This window comes from Sorex araneus, chromosome X (assembly GCF_027595985.1).
Source record: "Sorex araneus isolate mSorAra2 chromosome X, mSorAra2.pri, whole genome shotgun sequence".
NCBI lineage: Eukaryota > Metazoa > Chordata > Mammalia > Eulipotyphla > Soricidae > Sorex > Sorex araneus.
The window spans coordinates 224,017,273-224,039,057 of NC_073313.1; the positions used below are offsets into that span (position 1 = coordinate 224,017,273).

At 38.5% G+C, this 21,785-nt stretch overlaps 1 protein-coding gene across 1 annotated transcript in view; it reads right to left on the reverse strand.

Moving 5' to 3' along the window:
- The window catches only part of STAT4 (signal transducer and activator of transcription 4), a 127,890-nt gene that overhangs the window by 16,326 nt on the left and 89,779 nt on the right, over positions 1-21,785 (reverse strand). The window contains exons 9-14 of the mRNA XM_004601229.2: positions 20,170-20,328; positions 19,172-19,264; positions 15,858-15,917; positions 15,271-15,288; positions 15,083-15,176; positions 12,335-12,379 (exon numbers count right to left, since the gene is read on the reverse strand). Of these exons, the coding sequence (XP_004601286.2) occupies positions 12,335-12,379; positions 15,083-15,176; positions 15,271-15,288; positions 15,858-15,917; positions 19,172-19,264; positions 20,170-20,328 (469 nt within the window). The remainder of the gene's footprint in view (positions 1-12,334; positions 12,380-15,082; positions 15,177-15,270; positions 15,289-15,857; positions 15,918-19,171; positions 19,265-20,169; positions 20,329-21,785) is intronic.

A 21,785-nucleotide genomic window follows, 5' to 3' on the forward strand; every position in this document is an offset into this window, starting at 1 on the left:
GAGCATAAGTGTTCCAGAAATACTGTTATATCTCTTGCTTTCCTTTTATACACATTTGAAATAGTTCTTAAAGATACTTTAGAAATTCATGAATATCCTCACAGATAAAATGTTATGTAAGTGAAATAAAATAACGAGAACACTCTTTAAATCAGTGACTTAAGATAAAGTTGGATACACAGACAAATAAGGAAACGAATTCGAAAAGGTGCTTTCCAGAAAGTAAAACAAATAAATCAGGCGATAAAATTAACAATCTTTTTTTAGTTTCTGTGCCACACCTGGCGGTGCTCAGGGATCACTACTGGTGGGGGCCCAGGCTATGATATGGGGTTACTGGGATCAAAGCCTGTTAGCTTCCGCAAGGCAAGCACCTTACCCATTATACCCTCCCTCTGGTGCCCTGATACAAACTTTTAATACACAGGCACCAAAAATCTAAGAGAAGTCCTAGAAACAGAACGGAGAAAATAAAATAGAGGAACTACCAAAGGCATAATTCAGAGGTTACTCTTGTACACAGCTGATGGGAGCTGGTTGTTATCACTTTGGAGAATAATTTCTTAATATTAGTAAAGTAGAAAATGCTCAGATACTATGCATACAAATTATTGTTTGATATAAATCAAAGGTTGTCTTGTATCCACATTTTTCAAAAGAAAGACATGTAGGGGTTAGAGCAGGGAATGTAGCTCAGTGGTAGTGCACGTGCCTTGATGTGCTCTTAGGTTTAATTCCCAGAACCACACAAAAAGGATATAAAAATATGGCTAAAGCAGCATTATTTATAATGCTAAAATCATTCAGCAGTATAATAGCTGATATAATATTAATGCCAGGTATATTTATAGAGTGAAAAACAATGCAGTATTTGAAATGAATGATCTATAATGTCCTATAGGAAGTCATTGACTTTTCTGAGACTATTAGAGCAAATCTTACTAAGAAAAAGAGACAGTAAACTCAAAAAGAATACATGAAGCTTATTAGGATAAAGGGGAGGGGAGGTATTCTCTAGGATAACATGAAGGAAGTTTAAAAACATCTCCCCCCGCTAGACTCTCCAAACTATAATAGTGAGTTTTGTTGAAATATTAGATGCAATCAAAGTGAAAGTAAAGTGAAATTTATCAGTTACACAGGCAAGGGGGGGCTAGGGGTGGTGGGGGGACTAGGGGTGGAGCTATACTGTGATTCTTGGTGGTGGAATATGTGCACTGGTGAAGGGATGGGTGTTCGAGCATTGTATAAATGAGACTTAAACCTGAAAACTTTGTAACTTTCCACATGGTGACTCAATAAAAAAATTAAAAAAAAATAAAAGAAAAGAATGTTCAAAGAAAAAAAATAAAATAAACACATCTCCCCCATAAAACACAGATACAGAGAAAGGAGAGAGAATGATATATATATATATCATATATATAATGATATATATATGTATATATATAGAGAGAGAGAGAGAAAGAGAAAGAGAGAGAGAGAGCAACATGCAACAGCACCAGCAGGTAACTAGCTCAGATTAGAGCAATAGATAAAGGCCTAATAAGAAAGCAACAGATGGTCAAAAGCATTAGAACTGGAGAGGTTTTCTGTAGAACTGAGCTTGCCTGCGGAGGTGGGAAGAATGGGAGTGGTCCTTGGCAAACTGGTGGAGGGAACAGGCACTTTGGTGGCTGAGTTTGGTATTAGAATGAGGTATGCATAGAGCAATATAAATCATGGTGTTTCAATAAAAATGGAATTAGAAAAAGAGATATAGGACTCCAGGGGGAGTGCCAAGGAAAGAAGAAAGATTGACATGTTTGATGGAAGTGTGAGGTTCTCTAGTTCAAAATGTGAGGTTTTCTAGTTCTCAGGAAGGTTTGAGACTAAATTAGTGATTGCATATAAGATAAACTGGTCAAATTAAAAAGACAAAGCAAATAAAAGATCAGAGAAAATAATATTTGCATGGGAATACAATCATACTATGGAATATAGCTCAGTTAACAATTTTCATATAATCATAGCAATGTAAGCATTATGTATAATGCCTAAACCAAAATTTATTGTAAAAATTAAATATACGCAATAATATGATGATGATGGAGGAAAAGTTATACCTCTGGAGACCTGGCAATAAGAAAGCCTTGAATTATTCTTTTCTGGGGAATGGATTCATCTTTCATGGAGAAAATTCAGGAATCAAATATATTTACAAATTATGAAATACCAGTATATGTGTGATACAAGGCAAAGATCAAGAAATGATCAACTTTGGGGTGTAGATGAAGTGAGAAAGAATGGAACAGAATGTTCTGGTTATTTTTTTACAAATTCTTTTAGTGCTTTCTATGTGTCATTATATAAAAGCTTATTCAAAAAATGGGGTCTCTGGTCTCATCCAAGGCATACAGAGTCAGATTCTGCACTTTTAACAAGAACCCAGATCAATATGGTATACCACATTGTGGTTAATGCCGAAAAAGCTGTGCAAAGATTAGGAAACTATATGATGTTTAAATAATTTTTTTTCTTTTTGGGTCACACCTGGCCATGCACAGGGGTCACTCCTGGCTCTGCACTCAGGAATTACCCCTGGCGGTGCTCAGGGGACCATATGGGATACTGGGAACCAAACCCAGATCGGCCACGTGCAAGGCAAACGCCCTACCCACTGTGATATCGCCCCAGACCCCAAATATTTTTTTTAAACCAAAAATTCTTTGTGGGAACCCATGAACAAACAAGGAATTATCTAGGCTAGAAAAGCAGGGGAGGACAGAGTCCTAATGAAAGGTTGTGTATTAAAAACTAGTCAAATATATTCTGTATTAAATAATAAGTGGTTCAAATGTGATGATTGCAATAACAATGAGATGAGGAAACTATTGATAATGAGAAATATTAAACTTAGCATGTATTACTGAGAAGAAAATTGGGAATTTGGAGTTTATCCTGCAGCAGGTAAGGCATTTGTGACCTACGTTCGATTTCTGACACCCCATAAAGTTCAGAGCCCTTCCAGGAGCAGAGAGCCAGGAGTAAGACCTGAACAGTCCTACTGGTGGAGGGATGGGCTCTCAAACATTGCATGAGGGAAAAACAGGCACAAAAATGTGTGAACCTATAACTGTACCCTCACTGTGACTCACTAATTAAAAAATAAATAATTTTTTTTAAAGTAAAAAAAAAAAGATCTGAGCAGTCCTGGGTGTGGCCCCCAAACAAAAACAAAATAAAAACAAAAGAGTAGGTAAATAAAAAATTCCCTTCTAAAACTTTCCTTATTTTAAATAAGAAAGAAAACTCTTTGTCCTTCATAGAGCGATCTCCACTGCAATCAGGAAGGATGACTCATTAGAGGGATTTTCTTACTAGGTTAATAAAAAACTATGTAAATGAAAATTCTGCTTGACAATCCCATTGACTACTCCTAAAATGAATCCCAGTATATCAAAACCACATCAAAGATCAAGTTTCCTAGTCCCTAGGATGAAGTAACTAGATTGCTGTTTCTATGGTTGACCATGAGATGAAGAAGTTCATTGGGTTTAGGCGCTAAGTTAAAGAAAAATTAATTTTTTAAACAAATGGGAATCTCCTGCATAACTGATGGGAGGAGTGTTTATACAATGCGAAGCACCAAGACAAAGGAAGAATCCACAATTCCTTATTCAGGACTGGGTGTCCTTCACTTTTTAGCCTACTTCATGGCAGTCAGAGTAATACAGGATTGTGCAGAACATCTGAGAGACTTGAGGCAGATGCACAGATGGAAGCCCGCATACCATATGTCTAAACAGTTAACCATCATAAATCATGTTAATAAACTGCTAGAAGATGGCCCAGCCTTCTGCCATGACATCTCAGTTTTCACATGACCTAACTGGCCAGCTTGCAATGCCTCAAAGTTCAAATGGAACATGAGCTTGAGAGAGTATGGTTATCCTGGGCCAACCTCCATTGCCCCTCACCCCGCAATTTTCTCCTATGTGAGGGGCTTCACAGGACAACTGTGGCTCCCTGGGACTCTGCTTTTACAGATATTTTATTTAGTTTATTTTTTTATTTTTGGGTCACACCTGGCAATGCACAGGGGTTACTCCTGGCTTTGCACCCAGGAATTACTCCTGGTGGTGCTTGGGGGAACATATGGGATGCTGGGAATTGAATCCGGGTCGGCTGCTTGCAAGACAAACACCCTGCCCACTATACTATTGCTCCATGCCCCTAGATATTTTAAACATATGTAAACAATATTCGTGCTGTATTGTTAAGAGAGTAAGGGCTAGAGCGATGGTGCAACGGGTAGGGCGTTGGCCTTGCACGCGGCCGACCTGGGTTCGATTCCTCCGCCCCTTTCGGAGAGCCCGGCAAGCTACCGAGAGTATCTCGCCCACATGGCAGAGCCTGGCAAGCTACCCATGGCGTTCGCCATGCCAAAAACAGTAACGAGTCTCACAATGGAGACATTACTGGTATCTGCTCGAGCAAATCGATAAGCAACGGGATGACAGTGATACAGTGATTGTTAAGAGTTAAAATGTCAAAATGCTGGAAATGTTTGCACTGATGGCAGCATCTGCACTTAGGAGAGCAGACCCAGATGCCCAAAGAGGGCCTGGAAATGGGCTTGAGGAATTGTCCCATCCTGAACTCGGGAAGAGCATCTCTCCCCAGCTCACAGGAACCTCTTTCTCCATATAGAAGGCGCAGGAGCTGATGGACAGCTAAAGGGAAACTTCCAAAGTCTGAGGTCCATCCTCCCCTCTTTCAGTTTCTATGGTTCATTTATGATTAAATGCATAGTTTGATCATATGATTTCCCTCCATCTTTGAGTAGAGCTTCTGTGTGTTCACCATCCAAACAGCAGGACTTTGAATCAGAGGAGAAACCAGGACTTCAAAGTTAGAGTAAAGACTCTCAGGGTTGCTTTTTAACTTTTGGGGAAATACTTCATGCTTTAAATGGAAATGTGGCTGGAAAGATGTTTTTTTTTTTCAGTGATTCAAATTCATTTCTAACCTGTACTCAAAATTCCTGAAGTAATTCTGAGGCACATCCAGGACAAAATCTGACAAGGGAGTTGACGTACTCAGGACTGAACTAAAGCACCTTTAACTGGAGGAAGCATCAATGGGTTTCCATGACCATCCACAGTTTTTATTGTTTTCTAACACAGTGCAAATCAAGATGCTAAACAAGGTTACATTCTATGCCTTACAAAATTGGGAACATATATAGATAATAAAGATGTATCATTAAAAGTTATCTGATCATCTTGAGAAATACCTACATTGATTATATCTATGTAATATGCCACTATTATAAGAAGTTCAACTGGTTTGTACTTCTAAAAAAAAGTACCCATTGGATAATCTGCTAAAATAACTGAATAATTTGACCAGGGCTCCACTTAGAAATAACCATCATCCAATAGAAGTAAATAGTACAAGTAAATGACATATATATATGACACCTCCACCTACACCTAATATATATATATATTTTACACCTTTGATTAAATGCATAAAATATGCCTGGAAGCTTAGCATATCTTAATAACAAGTGGTGATGGATTTTGACTTAAAAGAAAACCTTTGCTAGGAAAATACAACGGGGATAAGGATGATCATCATGAAATTTCTTACTTGTCTCTTAACCAGCCTTAATCTATGATCCTGTTGCACATGGAAAATGATGTGGAATAAAATGCAAAGATAGTACTCTGTCCACCTAATGAATATTTATTGAGTATCTATCTCCATTAGGCACTAGGGTAGATGCTGGGAAACAATACTGAGAGGGAATTTAATGGTAGAATCCCACGGAGAGCGTCCTCAACCACAGAATCAGTGGAATCATTTTACACAGAATGTAAGAGGACAATGAATTCTGAGCTGCCAAAACACAGGGGAGGGTGTTACCTAAAAAGCCTTCCTCTTTAGTGTTATTCTTGTACTGATCTCTCTTCTCTCTCTCTTTTAAAGCTTGGCAGCAACTTAAATTAGTGCAGGAGGAAATCAACTTCCTGTGAAAACGCTTGGGTGAGTTGGAGTGTGAGCAGAGTACCAGTGTTTGGAAACATCGAACCTTGAAAGAACATCTGTTTGGCTATTTTGTTAAATGAAACTCAAGCTGCCCATGCTTTACTAATAGCTTCTTTGTGCTTCATGAATTTCCACCACATAAACAAAATTACCTAGGCACCTCAGTCTGTGACTAAAACTGTCATTTATCAGTGACTAAGAGCAAACTGCAATTCTTGCTTCCCTCTCCAGTTTCCCCTGTTTCAACAATTACTCTCAGGATGATGCCCTGTCAGATAAGACCCTTCCGGAAAGGTTGCTTCCTGAGAATGTTTATTCTACAAGGACACATTGATGTCTTCAATACTGGGCCACTTGCAAGTCCAGGGAATCGTTTCTTTGCAGTAATTCTTCCAAAGGAAGCACAGAGAGGCAGGAGGAGACCGTAACTGCTGACCTTAATTTTGTGATTGACATGCTCATGGATTTCTCTAGGCATGCTGTGAAATTCCAAGGAAAACTCTTTACAAAATATTTACAAAATATTGCACATTTGCAGAATCTTAGTGAAAGAAACTTTAGAGGCTGCAGTTTCCAATGGTTTTTAGATGCTTTGCAAGAAAAACTTTAGAATATAATCACAGTGTAAGTTTCCCATATGGACTCCTGTCTATAAAATGCATAAGGCAGAAGTGTCCTGGTTGAAATAGGTGGGAGATGTAGGACTCCACCTCGCACTAATCCCAGTTCAGAGGTGACAGTTCCTGAGGCATCTGTGGTCTCTTTTGGCCTTTTGACAACACTTCCACTTTCTCCTTTCACCAGTTCCCCGACATCTTGCCCCTGATCACCTTGACAGGTCACTTCTTGGATAATCACTAGGATTGCAAGGTTTGGAATGGCAACCTTCAAGAAACTATCATGGGAGGTTTATGATCATTTAATAGGGATCCAATTCAAGATTTCATAATGACAAAATCAGAAGCCAGTGTATATACGTGTGCATATGAATTTATGTGTGCACATGGGATAGGGCATGGTGGGACCCTATATGTATACTACTCCCATTAATAAGGCACACACCTGGTCATCTGAGGTTTAGAGACTCAGAGCCTAAAGAGATGGTTGGGGCCTTAATAGTTAATGTCTCCAGCACAGCACTAGCAACCAGTTGTTCACAGCCACATTATGCACCTTTAGAACCATTGCTTCTTCCCATGTAAATACCTGCTCTGTACACAAGGGGTTACATGGGGAGCTGAGATCCATAGCAGACATCTTCACAGCGCCTCACTATGACTCAGACAAACCAGCTCATTATGGATATCTCAACAATCCCATCTAGTGTATGCTAACATTATACTCATTTTAGAGACGAGGAAATTAGGAGTTAGTGAGGTTCAATGGCTTGCAGAAGGCCAGCTGCTGCTAAGAGGCAACCCCCCAAATGACACTATATCCACTCCTTGCCTGATGCAGTTTCCATACCTCAACTACTGTACACAGGAGCTAAGGGAAAGGTCAACAGTATCTTTATTTAATTTAATTTAATTTTAATTTAATTTTTTTTTGCTATTTGGGTCACACCTGGCAATGCACAGGGATTATTCCTAGATCTGCACTCAGGAATTACCCTGGCAATGCTCAGGGGACCATGTGGGATGCTGGGAATTGAACCCAGGTCGGCCACGTGCAAGGCAAATAAATGCCCTACCTGCTGTGCTATCACTCCAGTCCCAACAGTATCATCAGAACATTGCATTGCACTGTAGCACTGTCATCCCGTTGTTCATCGATTTGCTCGAGTGGGCACCAGTAAACATCTCCATTGTGAGACTTGTTACTGTTTTTGGCATATTGAATACACCAGTTAGCTTGCCAGGCTCTGCTGTGGCGGTGGGATAGTCTTGGTAGCTTGCCAGGCTTTCTGAGAGGGACGGAGGAATTGAACCCGGGTTGGCCATGTGCAAGGCCAATGCCCTACCCACTGTGCTATTTTGCTCCAGTCCATCATAAGAAGGACAAGGATTTTTTTTTAAGTAATGTTCTGATGATGTTTTGATGATACTTAAAAAAAATCCTTGTCCTGGGATCACAAAACAGATTACCCAGCAGTGGGGGCTGGGCAGTGGGAAATGAGAGGTGGCGGTGGGGTGCATCAAAACCATAAATGTTAATACTATTGTAACAATGTTCCCTGACGATAATTTAAAGAAATAATTCCTCCTAGGATTACTCCACAGCTTAGGAGCCAGCCTTGCATGCTGGGGGAAAAGGTAGCTCAGATAGAGAAGGGACCACCAAGTAAAGGGTGCTAGGAGGGTTCACTCGGGATGGGAGATGTGGGGTGAAAGTAGACTATAGACTGAACATGATGGCCACTTAATACCTCTATTGCAAACCACAACACCCAAAGGGAGAGAGAGAGCAAAAAGGAATGCCCTGCCACAGAGGCGGGTGGTGGTGGTGGAGGGGACGGGGTGGGGGGGCTGGTGGGAGGAATACTGGGACCACTGGTGGTGAAAAATGGGCACTGGCGGAGGAATGGCTACACTTTGTGACTCTTTCGACTGGCAGAGTGGCACTCAGGGCAGCAGCATGGTCAGAGTAGGCCAACTGCCAAGGCTTTGCCACTCTGTGCCACAGTTTCTCTAACTAAAATAATGATACCCACAGCATCTACTTCAAAGCATATCTATGAGAATTACAATAAATCAATGTCAGGGAAGCTCTTTGAGAGTGTCCACTAGCTAGCAGGCACCACACACAGATTTGTTGTATAAATTCATTTTTATTTTGATTTTGTTCAGGGACTATTCCTGGCTCTTTGCTCATGAGTGACCCCTGGAGATGCTTGGGGGAACACATGTGGTGCCTGGGATTTGAACGGGGGTTGGCAGGGTGCAAGTCATTTAGCCCCTATTTTTACATCTCCATTCATTTTAAAATTTTATTTAATTTTTGGTATTTAGGCCACACTGGTAATGCTCAGGGTTTATTCCTGGCTCTGTGCTCAGGAATTACTCCTGGTGGTGCTTGAGGGACCCTAAGAGATGCCGGGGATTAAACCTGGTCGGGTGCGTGCAAGGCAAGTGCCCTGCCCATTTCGACATCTCTCCAGCTTCATCTCCATATATTCTTATCAGACAACACATTTCTGCCAAAGGTGCTTGCAGATAGTAACACTTTGAAATCTGAACATGAGTTAATGCCATGCTAGCCTCCTGTTTTCCTAAAATCTTGGTTACTAGAATCTCCATAGCTCACTTTACAAATCCCACTTGATAGCCAAGTCTTTTCCTCAGCTCTTGTTTTTCCTTTGGCCACTCCTATTGTTGGCCAATTGACAAACACCTGAGTTCACCTTTCTTGTTCCCTTTCACCTTTTTTTGTAGCTCCGATTCTTCTGTAGCATATACTAAGGTTCTGATTTGTTTTAAATGGACTAGGAGTCATATTCACATTCTATCAACAGGGGGAGCTCGAAGAACATCTATACACAAAATTATACTACACTAGCCAACTTGGGGGAAAAAGGAGAAGAAATAAAATCACCAATGGACTTTATTATTTACTTGATTTAATTAAGACTTAGTTAACTAAATATTTAGATGATTTCAGTTAAGATGACTTAGTTAAAATGTTTCTCTCTAGGGAAATCCAAGTAAAGATTTTTTATTTTTTACATTCATGAAAATAAACAATGTACAGAAAAGTTGAGCTTTTTAAGATTTATTTCCAATTAATTTGTTTTACTTAAGAGAAGTTCAGGGGCATTGTTCCTAGGGTAGTCAGGTTTAGTAAATACTATTCAGGGATATCATATTGAATGAAATGTTGTTTGCAACTCTGGCCAAAATGCTAGCGAGATGAGTGAAATAGGCTTTTCATTATAATGCACTAAAATTTCAATTAGGAAGTCTGAAAAACATGTGTGGGTTTTAATAGGGTGGGAAGACACTCTCCCCCCTTATTGAAATATCTTTAAACTCAAAGGCTCTCTGCTCATGTGATGGCTGGTTAGATCTGTCTGGACCATTGCCCAGAGCAACCCCTCTTAGATTACCCCTGGGGGCAGCTCTCATATTTGGCAAATATCTTTAAGATACAATTTAGCGAATGAAGGTTTCTTGCAAAGGAAAATGCAGAGCATTAAACCTGTTGTGATAGATTTTGTGGCTCTATGTGGTGGGCCGGATTGATTGCAGCTGAATGCTGGATTTATAAAGTGCTTTTTTTTTTCCCTCCCTTCCAAATGATTCAAAGATCTTTCTCATAGGAACTGTGAATATCAAGCTAGGAGTTTGGATCAATAGCAACCGCACCAGAAATAACCCACAATGCTTCAAAACTGTACTAGAGAGGTGGTTTTACATATGTGGCATCCCTGAGCAGAGCCTGATGTTGAGCATCACCACCCTGATTTCCTGGAGAGAAAGAATGCAGTATTTTTCATTCAGGATCATTTGCCAGGGATCACCCATTCAGTCACTGTCAGAGCAAGCACTCAAACCCATGTTTTCTCATTTTAAATATGTCGGCCATAGACATTTCCCCAGTGTCTAGGTCAATTAAGTAATTAATAATGAAACAGATGCTCTTCAAGGCCACACAACATCCACAATTCCGACCACTCCATCATTGACTGATTCAGATGTGAATTGGACTCCTTTGTTCTTTTCTTCCACTCACACACACACACTGAACGCCCATTTTCGAAATAAAAGTGGCCAGTGATGCCATAAAGTAAAAGGATCATTTTTTGTTTTTTAACCAGTGATTTTCATGTGATGGTAAATTGGTCATGCAGAATTATTTTTTGTGAGAACTAGTGATTTAAAGGGTTTATAACTGGAAAGAACTGACTGAAGAGATCACAACAAGCCTGCATGATGCCATTCTGAGCTGCCGTCACAGTCATATGCTCCAAGAGTCAAGATCATGGAAAGCTATTCACCTTACCCTTTCTTGGGTGGGAAAAGGGGAGCAGGTTTACAAAAAAAAAATTACCTATATATTTTAATATCAAGGCCCCTCTCCACACGTTCAAACGAGCCTCACACATGAAGGTATCGGCAGAGGAACCCCAGTTTGTGGGACCCAGGCCTGAGGCCTCCAAGCCTGCTCGGATCGGGACTGGGTCTCTTCCGCCCAGAATTCCCATCTCTTAGTAGCTAGGCGGCCACACCCAGGGACTGCCCCTGGCACCATGTAATCCCATCAATGGCCAGCATCCAGAGACTTAAAAGCAAGCTCCCGGAAGCATGAAGCCGCTTATAGCCTACTTTTCCCTCTGGGAGAACCTGGCAAACTACCGGGAGTTTCCTGCGCACATGGGAGAGCCTTGAAAGGTCCCCATGGTGTATTAATATGTCAAAACTAGTAACAAGCTGGGTCTCATTCCCCTGACCCTGAAAGAGCCTCCAATGCGGCATTGTTGGGAAGGATGAGTAGAGAGAGGCTTCTAAAATCTCAGGGCTAAGACAAATGGAGACGTTACTGAGACCGCTTGAGAAATTCAACGATCAATGGGATGATGATGATGATGATGATGATGATGATATATTTTAAGGTAATGAAAGTCTGTAGTGATGTGCCAAAATGTCAATAGTAGTTTAATTCGAAGGATATTGTTGTAAGCCAATTTTATTTTTGCCTCTTAAAAACAAAGCAATTTGGAGGTAATTTAATGGTAGAGCATCTGTGTTGCAAGTGTGAAGCCTTGAGTTTGATCCCTGGCACTGCTCCCAACACCCCCATGCAATCCTACCAGCACCCCCAAGGCAAGCTCAGCCAAAGAACAGGTTAAATGGGCTAGAACCACAGACAACAAAATCAAGTGTGTGTGAGACCAATGGAATAGCAACAAGTAGCAGCAGCAAAAAAAAGTAAAAAAAATTTAAAAGCTAATGCTGAGAGCTTACTAAGCAAAACCTAAAATACTTATAATTCTTCTCTTTTGTGTGTTTGGAGGGTGTTGGGTTTGGGGCCACATCCAGTGGTGCTTAGGGCTTTCTACTGGCTATACAGTCAGGGATTACTACTCCTGGCAGGACCTGGGGTACCAAATAGGGTGCCAGGGATGAAACTTGGATTGTCTGTATGCAAGGTAAGCACTGTGCTACCCACTGTAATATTACTTAGGCCTCACTTAAAATATTTTTTACATAGTCTAAAATTATTAAGTTTTGTATTTCCAATAAAGGAAATATTAAACTGAGTTATAGAAAGCTATAAAGGTGAATTTAAGTGCATTTTGGAGATAAGCGATCACAGGATTACATCCTAGGACAATTCTCTTGGAGACAACATGACCTACCTCATTCCCTTTGCTTCCAGTGCTGGATTTCATTTCCTTTGGTTGCTTTGAAAAAGAAAATAACAATGTTTAGAGAAAGAAATACTCATTATTTGTTAAATAGCAAGTTGGTCATGCCTATTATAGTTCTTTACTTGGCCACAATTTTGTCTTCTTCTAGAATAATAAACCAGATGTCCTCTCACTCAGAGATATCTGATACAGCCACCCAGATTCAACAGCAAAGAACTTCTGGTTTCACTCATGAGCTGCCACTTTAAATACTTACAATGAGATAAGTGAGCAAGTCAGCATACTATTAAGACTGTGTTTTTAATTAAGCCAACATTTTTGAAAGAGGAAATCATGCTGGGATGCTTTAGTCGACTCAGTACTTCTTTGTACCTGAGAAGTGACTTCTGAGATAATCTGTAAGATTTCCCCATCTCTTTAAAACCAAGTTTGTAGAAAGGATCTGGGTAATAAATGAAGAGTGGTATTCCCATGGCACAGTGAGGTGCTAAATGGCAGATCTGCATGATACTTACTGACCTTAAAGCATTCATGATAGATTGCTATTGGGGAGAAAAAGCTGTCAAATTAGTTGCACAATCTGATTCCACTGTGAAAAAGTGAGATATAGTAGATAAAGAGCTAAGACATAAAGTGGGAATATTATTCCAGAGAGATAATAGGTTATTTTAATACAAAACTTAAAATGTAAAAAAGATAATAGGGTACATAGGTTATTGATTAGAAATTATGTGTTATTCCAGATAGAGGTTATGGGTTATCTTTTCATTTTAAAATGTTCTCATAGATAACTAGATAAGGAAACTGTGACATATATGCACAATGGAATGCCATTCAACTATAATAAAGGACAAAATCTTGCAACTTTCTACTACATGTATGAACTGTAGAGATTATATTGAGTGAAGTCAGTCAGAAGAAGAGAGACAGAGATTAAAATGAGCTCTTGCATATATGGGACTAAAAGAAACAGGATCACTGTCATCCCGGTGCTCATCGATTTGCTTGATTGGTCACCAGTAACATATCCATGTGAGACTTGTTACTGTTTTTGGCATATCGAATACGCCACGGATAGCTTGCCAGGCTCTGCCGTTCGGGCTAGATACTCTTGGTAGCTTGCCGAGCTCTCCGAGAGGGGCGGAGGAATCTAACCCGGTAGGCTGCATGCAAGGCAAATGCCTACCCACTGTGCTATCTCTCCAGAAACAGGATGGGAATATCAAATGGTCAAAGACAATAGAACCTGAGAACCGGCTCTACAGAACTGAGCTTACCAAGGGCAACCGGGAGGGGGGGTGGGGTGGCTGGATGGGAAAAGAACCTGAGACAACTGTGTAGGGAAGTGGACACTGGTGGACGGTGTGGTGTTTGCACATGGTACACATAAACCTGTCATTGACAGTATTGAAGTCTATGGTGTTTCAAACAGTGAAGTCTATGGTGTTTCAAACAGTGCTCTCAGGTTTTCTATTCTTATTTCTTTTTTTGTGGGGGAGGGTCACCAAGCAGTGCTTTAGGGGTCCTGGAGCCAGTCTCTATGACACATGGTGTCAAACAGTTACTGCTTGGAACCAGCAATGCTGGGAGCCACCAGGATCTCACCAGTTTTGGGGTTAGGGTTGAGGCTATTTGGTGCTGGGAATCAAACTCATATTCTAGTGCATGCAAGTAATGTCCTCCATCCCTTTGAGTTATTTCCACAGCCCCTAATTATTTATATATTTAAACAGTTTTAAAGTTATTACATAAAAGATAATTATGTGACAATTATTTGCAGCTATTCTGTAAAAATGGTTATTATTATTATTATTCTATACTATACTTGATGAATAAAGACCTAGTCTTTTTTTTATGTGTTCTGATTCTTATCTATTTCTATTATTCCAAGTTCCTTGAGGATAAGAACCTAAGCAAAAAACAGTGTTGGCTTGAAGGATGGCTAAACCATAGTTTCTCATTATATTTAATTTATCAGATGATGGATTTTGTTAAAAAGAAATGTGCTTTTCAATATGGCAGGCTAAAAGACACAAACGAAAAAAGGAGTAAATTTGTGTTCACAGCTTTCTGTTAACCTAAATTTATTTAATCGTTTAGAAAGTAACATTTTTGAGAGATTTGTGCAGTAGATTTATTTCCTAAATTGTAATACACCGGATGAGTAGTATGCTTCTGGCAAGAAAGGCAGCTGTGTATTTAGCCTGTATGAACTGCACAGTACTAAAAAGAAAGCAGGAGGAGAACTCTAGGTTAAGAGGAAGTGGTAAAAACAAGAAGCAACAGGATGAGGTGGGTCAGAAGCTTTCTAGAAATGCCAGAACAAATTGTGTACAACTGCCCTACCCAGGAACATCCTATATCCTCAAACTAATCGACTGAAATGAAATGACTTCAGCCATGTTGTAAGAGGATATAACTTCCTGGAAAGATTTAAGAAATGAAATGATAGAGACAGAAGATGGATTATCTGTGTTATCATTTCCAAAATCTATTGATCATTTACTACAAGTAGTTTTATTATATCAACATTGCTAAGAATTAAGACCTTCTGAGTTAAATTTCAATGTTTTCTACCATTTTTAATTCTAAATGATGGCATGTTTGATTTCTTGACATGGTTCTTAATATTACATAAGAATACTAAAGAGAAAAGCATTGAAGTGTAGGGAGTATTAGTAAAGAGGTGTCTAATTTGAAAGACCAAAACTCCTGCAATTTTCCTATTAAACTCACCAAATGTCGAAATTCTACTGAGAGACTCCCATTGGAACATTCTTCAATGGACATTACTTTGACATGAGTTCCACAAAGGACAAATCTTCGATTGCTAGAGAGGAAATCTAAGCTATTTACATGGTCTTGCATAAAATATAATTGTAAAAAAGCAACAACAACAAAAATGTCTAAAGCAAATGTCTTACCTTAGAGTTGAAGCATTTCTGTAAAAAAAGAAAATCCTTTAAAATGGGCCATTTAATTAATCTAGTAAAAACTTTTGAGAAAATCATTTCTGAAAATTCTAATCTTACGTTTTAAACAATTGGGTTCTCCCAAGCAGCCCTTAGCATGGACAGGGCACACTCCCAGCAATACTTGGCTAGAGGGGCCAGATAGTTCAATGGTAGGCTCTAAGAATGTGAAGTTGCTTGGGATCTGCTGCTTCAAAGATCATCAGAGTCACGATGGTGGTGCTTTGGAGGGCCTTCGGGAACATATAGCAGTGCTCAGGGGGCCACAGGGTGGGGTGTTTGAACTTGGATCCCATCACATGCAAAGTAAGTACCACTAACCATTGATCTATCTCCCCGGCCCTTAATCATAAAGAACTTTAAAGCAAATTTGTATTAAAATACTGCTAAGTGTTTGAACTTCAAGTTTAAATATTTGAAGTACAATGATAAATATACTGTTCAAAACTTAAATTTAAAACTCTGACATTATACTAAAAGCAATTCGTTAAAAATAAAGACTGACATTTTTGTGTTTCAAAATGAAATTAAGAACTTACTTGTCAACTGATGCTTTCACTTTTACCTGATAGTTTAACTCTGGCAGTTTTATTAGTAGTCTGAAAACAGGCATCAAAAAAGAATCAAAGGTAAAAATTAAAAGTGCCAAATTTTAATATTAAGCAGTTACATGCATTTATGGCATATATACAAATAAAAACATATCTCTATAATTTAGCATATTCTATATATTGTATTTTTAAAATATAATTTTTTTCTTTATTTTTGCTACTCTTTATATCAATCGCATTATCATTACTGATAAATCTTTGGGAAAAGTTTCCATTTGCTTCATTTGGTTTGAGTTTGATAATATATGGGCATATCAGAAAAATAGCTCCATATATTTTGGCTAAAGTCAAAATTTGAGCAAACAATAATTATGTACAAGTCTACTTATATATCTCTGTTTTAGTCTCATGCTACAGAAAAGTTTTGTCAATTTAGCAAATCAACTTTTTTTAAATGAAAAACGGTTATACAGTAAAAATACTGGGCAGAGTTGGCCTTTGATAGAAAATGGACAAATTCAATTCACATGCTTTTGTAATCTAAACACAACATATTAAATAACAGCAAAGTGCTCATAACCAAGAGACCTAACTTCAAGTGATCAGAAATTAGAATAATAGTTCCCTTCATTTCTATACTTCCAAAGTCATCTTTTCCTTTATTCTTTTGCAGTTCCTAACTCCTCAGAGATGTACTCTTTTGCAAGTATTCTCTGAAGTTAGCATTCATTTTCATAGAAATCTACTCACTTAATCACTCATTTATGCACATAGTCCACACTCTGCTCACTCAGCATATATTAAGTTCCTTATCTAACCTATACCCCTATATAAATCCTCCATACAGTAACTGGTATAGTGAAGATAGGGGCCAGGAGAAGTGTGAACATAGTTAAACACAGAAAAATAAAGTTCTGAAAAATAGATAAAACACAGATTAGTAACTGTTATTAAAGAAAAAGGAGGGTTAAAGGTAGTAAAAATTCCTTAGAATTTCATTTAAAGGTCCAGAAATGGCTGTGTCTAAAGTGTTTGCCTTGCAAGTATGAGACCATGATTTTGATCCCTGGCATTACCCACATGTGCTAAGTATGATCTGGCCACTCGGCTGTTTGTATCTGGCTGCTCAGCTGTCTAGGCTTCCAGGTGCCACACATGATTTCTGGATGTACTATGTACAGGTGTGTGTGAGCACTGAACTATAGGGTGCAGCCATCAATGAGCACTGCAACTAAAGAGATACGGCAAGCGCTGTAACCAGGAGGATACTCCCCTGTGAGTATAGTTTTTGAGCTCCATGACATCCTCCAGTAATAAAGATATACACACCCTGGTGAGCATGTGTGCAAAACCGGTATCAAGAATATGAGATCCAGTGAACACCACAACCAAATGAGCAAGCGCTACAACCAAGCATGTACTACTTCTGACCATTTAAGAGACCATATCCAAGGAGGAAAGGGAAGTGGGGCAAAATTTTTACACAGAATTTCAGAGTAGATTTTATAAACTGGAACATGATTAAGATATGGTTAATATGATTTATTATAAAGTGGAAATACGGAACAGCAAATGCTGTTATGGAGTGGAGGATGAGGTGATCATCCGAAGAAGGCAGGTACTCCTCCGAGATGTATCGTTTTGCAAGTCTTCTCTGCAGTTACAATTCGGTTTCACAGAAACTTACTCACTCACTCACTCACTCATAAATGAGTAATTTTTTTCCCTCTCATCTTTCTATCCTGCATCAGAAAGATTCTGATTTACTAGATGTTGATGACCTAGAGCTCCATATCATGCTTCCCTTTAAAATAGAGTAGAATATTATGGTGTAGAAGAACTTTAGGGGAAAATCTTGATGACAAAATACAGGATGATGAGCAAGATATGGGGATAGAGTAGAGAGGATGAACACCCAAGTAAGGTAGAAGAGGAGGACAGAACACCCAAACCAGGGACTTGGGCAACCAGTGCAATCCCAAGAAAGGGATCTCTCTGGCATTTCTTGCACTCAGAACTCTTGACAGAACAATTTATATTCAACTTTTTTTTTAATCCCAGAAAGCATCTTAGACTCAACATATCATCTATGGGGATGCCTCATAGATATGGTGTCCACCAGCCATTTATCCTATTCTGACCTTTACTGTTACTTTCTTGTGGGTTATAGTTTCAGAAAAGAGGAAAGAGCAATTTTAAGAAAATAATGAAATTTTATTTTATTTTTTAATTTTTTTCTTTTTGGGTCACCCCTGGTGATGCACAGGGGTTACTCCTGGCTCTGTACTCAGAAATCACCCTTGGCAGTGCTTAGGGGGCCATATGGGATGCTGGAAATCGAACCCAGGTCGGCCACTTGCAAAGCAAATGCCCTACCCGCTGTGCTATTGCTCCAGCCCCAAGAAAACAATGAAATTTTAAAAGGGAACCCAGCCTCTGCTTTTGTTTCTGTTTATTCAACCTTCGTGCAAAATTCATACAAAGGAAAGAATGAAGAATTCCAACTGGGGTTTTTGAAATGCAGGACAAAGACAGATGCCTTGTCTTTGAAAATGGAGTTCTAAGGCACAGGATGTTAACTAAACTTATTGTGGTAATCATTTCACAACATATGTATGTAAAGTTATTAAGCTGACCCTCTTCAGCTTACACAGAGTTCAATGTCAATTACATGACAAAACTGAATAACAAAATGGAATTCTCACAGTGATACACGATCAGGAGCCCTATCAAGTACATCACACTCTACCTACAGCATTGCCTGCTCTTTTCCTAGTTCAGATTTTCAGCTTCCCAGAAATTATTGAGTGATGAGGAACTTAAAGCTTAGGGACCTGGAGATAAGGTATGATAAACATGTTTGGAAGTTCAAATTTTTAAGTGACTTAAGGGCAAATGAGAGATTTGGGTTGCTTATGCTAATGAAAGGATCAGATATGTAGATAAGGCAACAATCACTCCAAGTCATATACAAGTAATTCAAGGTGCACACATTAAGGATATACTGAAAATTGAGCTGAGAGTATTCATAGAAATCCAATAAGGAAGTGAGTGGTTACTTAAAGAGAAAAAATTGCAGCTGATATATTTCTTGGAAAGGAGATTCAAAGACTTCCACATTCTGTTCCCAATCTACCTACTCAATTCTGTCTCTCCCTGCTTCAGGTTTATAGAGAACAGAATTAGGTGCTGGATATGCAAGAGATACTTAATAAAGAATAGTTGAGTAAAGGGTACAAGGAGAGACATTCAATATTAATTAACACAGTGAAGCCATAAACATATGAAAACATTCAGCCTACCTTAGCTTTACAGTGAATTGAATGAGGGTTTTAAGTACCATTGGTCTCTGAGGGTGGGTTGGCATGCATGGTTGTCTTTCAACCACAAATGAGCTAGATTAAGAGGAAAAACAAACGTGTCATTTGAAAACATTGAAAATGTTGACTGAAAACCACAGAGGAACAGGCTGATATCCTCTTAAAAGCCCATATTTCTACACTGAGAAGATATTTATTTAAATTCCCATGAAGGCCAAATCTTTCTAATGACCTGTCAAGTAATGACCAAAAGATGGAACAATGCCTAAAGACTGTCCTTAGAAATAAACATAATTCCCAGTCATCATGTCTCAGTTGAGAATAAAAGCTTCAATATATTTTAGTCATATTAAACAATGTGAAATGGCCATCTCATGACCATTTTGAGCCAATTATTAGGAGTTCTGATATACACTAATTTTTTTTTCTCATCTTGAGGTTGGGGTGGGGAGTTGGACCACTCTTGGTAGTGTTCAGGTCTTATTCCTGGCTCCATGCTCAGGGATCATTCCTGGTAGTGCTCAGGGGACCATACACAGTGCTGGGATTTGAACAGGGTTGCAATAAAAAGGCAAGCATCTTAACCCTTGTACTTTATCTCTGGCCCCAGAATTTTGTTCTTTTTATATGAGCTTATAAACACAAACATGATCTCTACCCTTCATTTCTTGGATATACAATGAAGAAATCCTTGAAATATTTTCTAAAATGTGAAAACTGTACTTTAAGTGGGTGATGTGACTTGACTCATGAAAAACTGAGTCAGTTGGTGGGAGATGAGTGGTGATAAGTCTGTGGTGAACAGCAGAAATGTGATTTCTAGAGGTTTTTTGGGCTTTATTCACTTTATCACTCAAGACTCACTATTTAATATTGCCACTCCACTTTAGCTTCACACCAAAACCCAAGCTTGGGTGTGTTTCCAGCTCCATAGGACTGAGGATGCTACAAGATACCCAGATAGACAATACCTCACTTACTTCTTGAAAAGGTTGTAGATCAAGAAGGTAACTCTTTCTGTCAGGTGTGCTCTCTGCATGGGGATGGGATCACCTTCATATGTCATTTTGGTTGACTGCTCCTCTAATTTTTCCAATTGTCTTTTGAGTTGGAAAAAACTTTCTGCCAAGAGTGTAAAACTATTGGACAGCAAAGGAAGATCACAGATAGTATTTCCACTTTGCAATATATCATATTAACCATCTCTTAAAAATATTAAATGGCTAAATAAAGATTAAATTAATAATTCATTCCCATTAGAGGTGAGTTGACAGTTATTTATTTCCTAATCCATTTTCCTCTAAAATGCATGATACAAGTTAAATATTTTTAATATTCTCAAACTTATATCTTCAGTTATAGCTAATAAATCATTGATAAAATTTTGTCATCTAAAACAAAATCATTTTAATTATCCTTTGTTTAAAAGTCTGTTAAAAATTTACATCTCGAAAAAATGTCACCCATTTAAGGACTACGAGAGAAAAATTTAAACTTTAAAAATATGCCATATGAAGACTATTTTGTGTAAGAATACTGAAGGAAAATGTGATATAATCCTTTGAATTTTTTTATTGAATTACTGTGAATTGAAAAGTTAAAAGTATTTTTATGATTGAGTTTCAGACATAAACTGTCCCAACACCAATACATTCACCAGTGTCTACTACCCCCCACCAATGTCCCCTCCAGCCCTCCATGAATATTTTTTTGAAGGAAAAAAAATCTATTCTCCCCTATTCAGCAAATACATGTTCTTTATAAGTCCTACATCATAACCAAAAATTTTTAATGGATTTATCTGGACAATGGTATCTGTTATCACTATGTGGTGATTTCAGTTTAAAAATGAAGGAGGAAGTATGGGCAGGAAGAAGTTTAGTGAAAAGGAAGACTGAAATGGAACAAAGGGGACTTTAATTAAAGATTTGCTACATCCATTTGGTCCTGAAAGTAGTTCTTTCTCCTCATATTTCATTTTCATATAACACTGTGAAAAAAACAGTAAAGCCCCCACTCACTTTTGCTATAGTATCAATATCTGCTTTATTTTTCTGTTTCTTCCTTTTTGCTTAAAATAAACACTAGGGTTTGGGGTGATACTTATATCATCAAACTCTCTCGTTCCCAGAATATTGCTTATAGTTTCCCAACAGAGTGCAAGGAGGCAGAGAATTAAAACATCTCCTCAAGGAAAATCAATGCATTAAAAAAAGAGACCCAATACCTTCTTTTGAGAAATAGACCAGGCAGGACAAAACTTTTAGAGTAAAAGCAGCTAACTACTAAAGAGTTTCTTCATATTAAATTGTACTCTTTTGAAAACAATTCTGGATTTCAGGTAGGACATTTCCTTTTCATTATATTCCCCACTTGTTCTTTCAGTCAAATAGTTTTTTTTGTATGGATTGAAGGAGGAACCCATAAACATTTATGACTATGTGTCTATGTAAACTGTGTATGTGTGTATGTGTGTGTGTGTATGTGTGTGCTGGAGGGGATGTCTACTGTATGCAAGGCAAACACTTTGTCACTATAGCACATCCCTGACTCCTGCATGGGTACATATATAGACAGAGAATGCCATACTGTATTA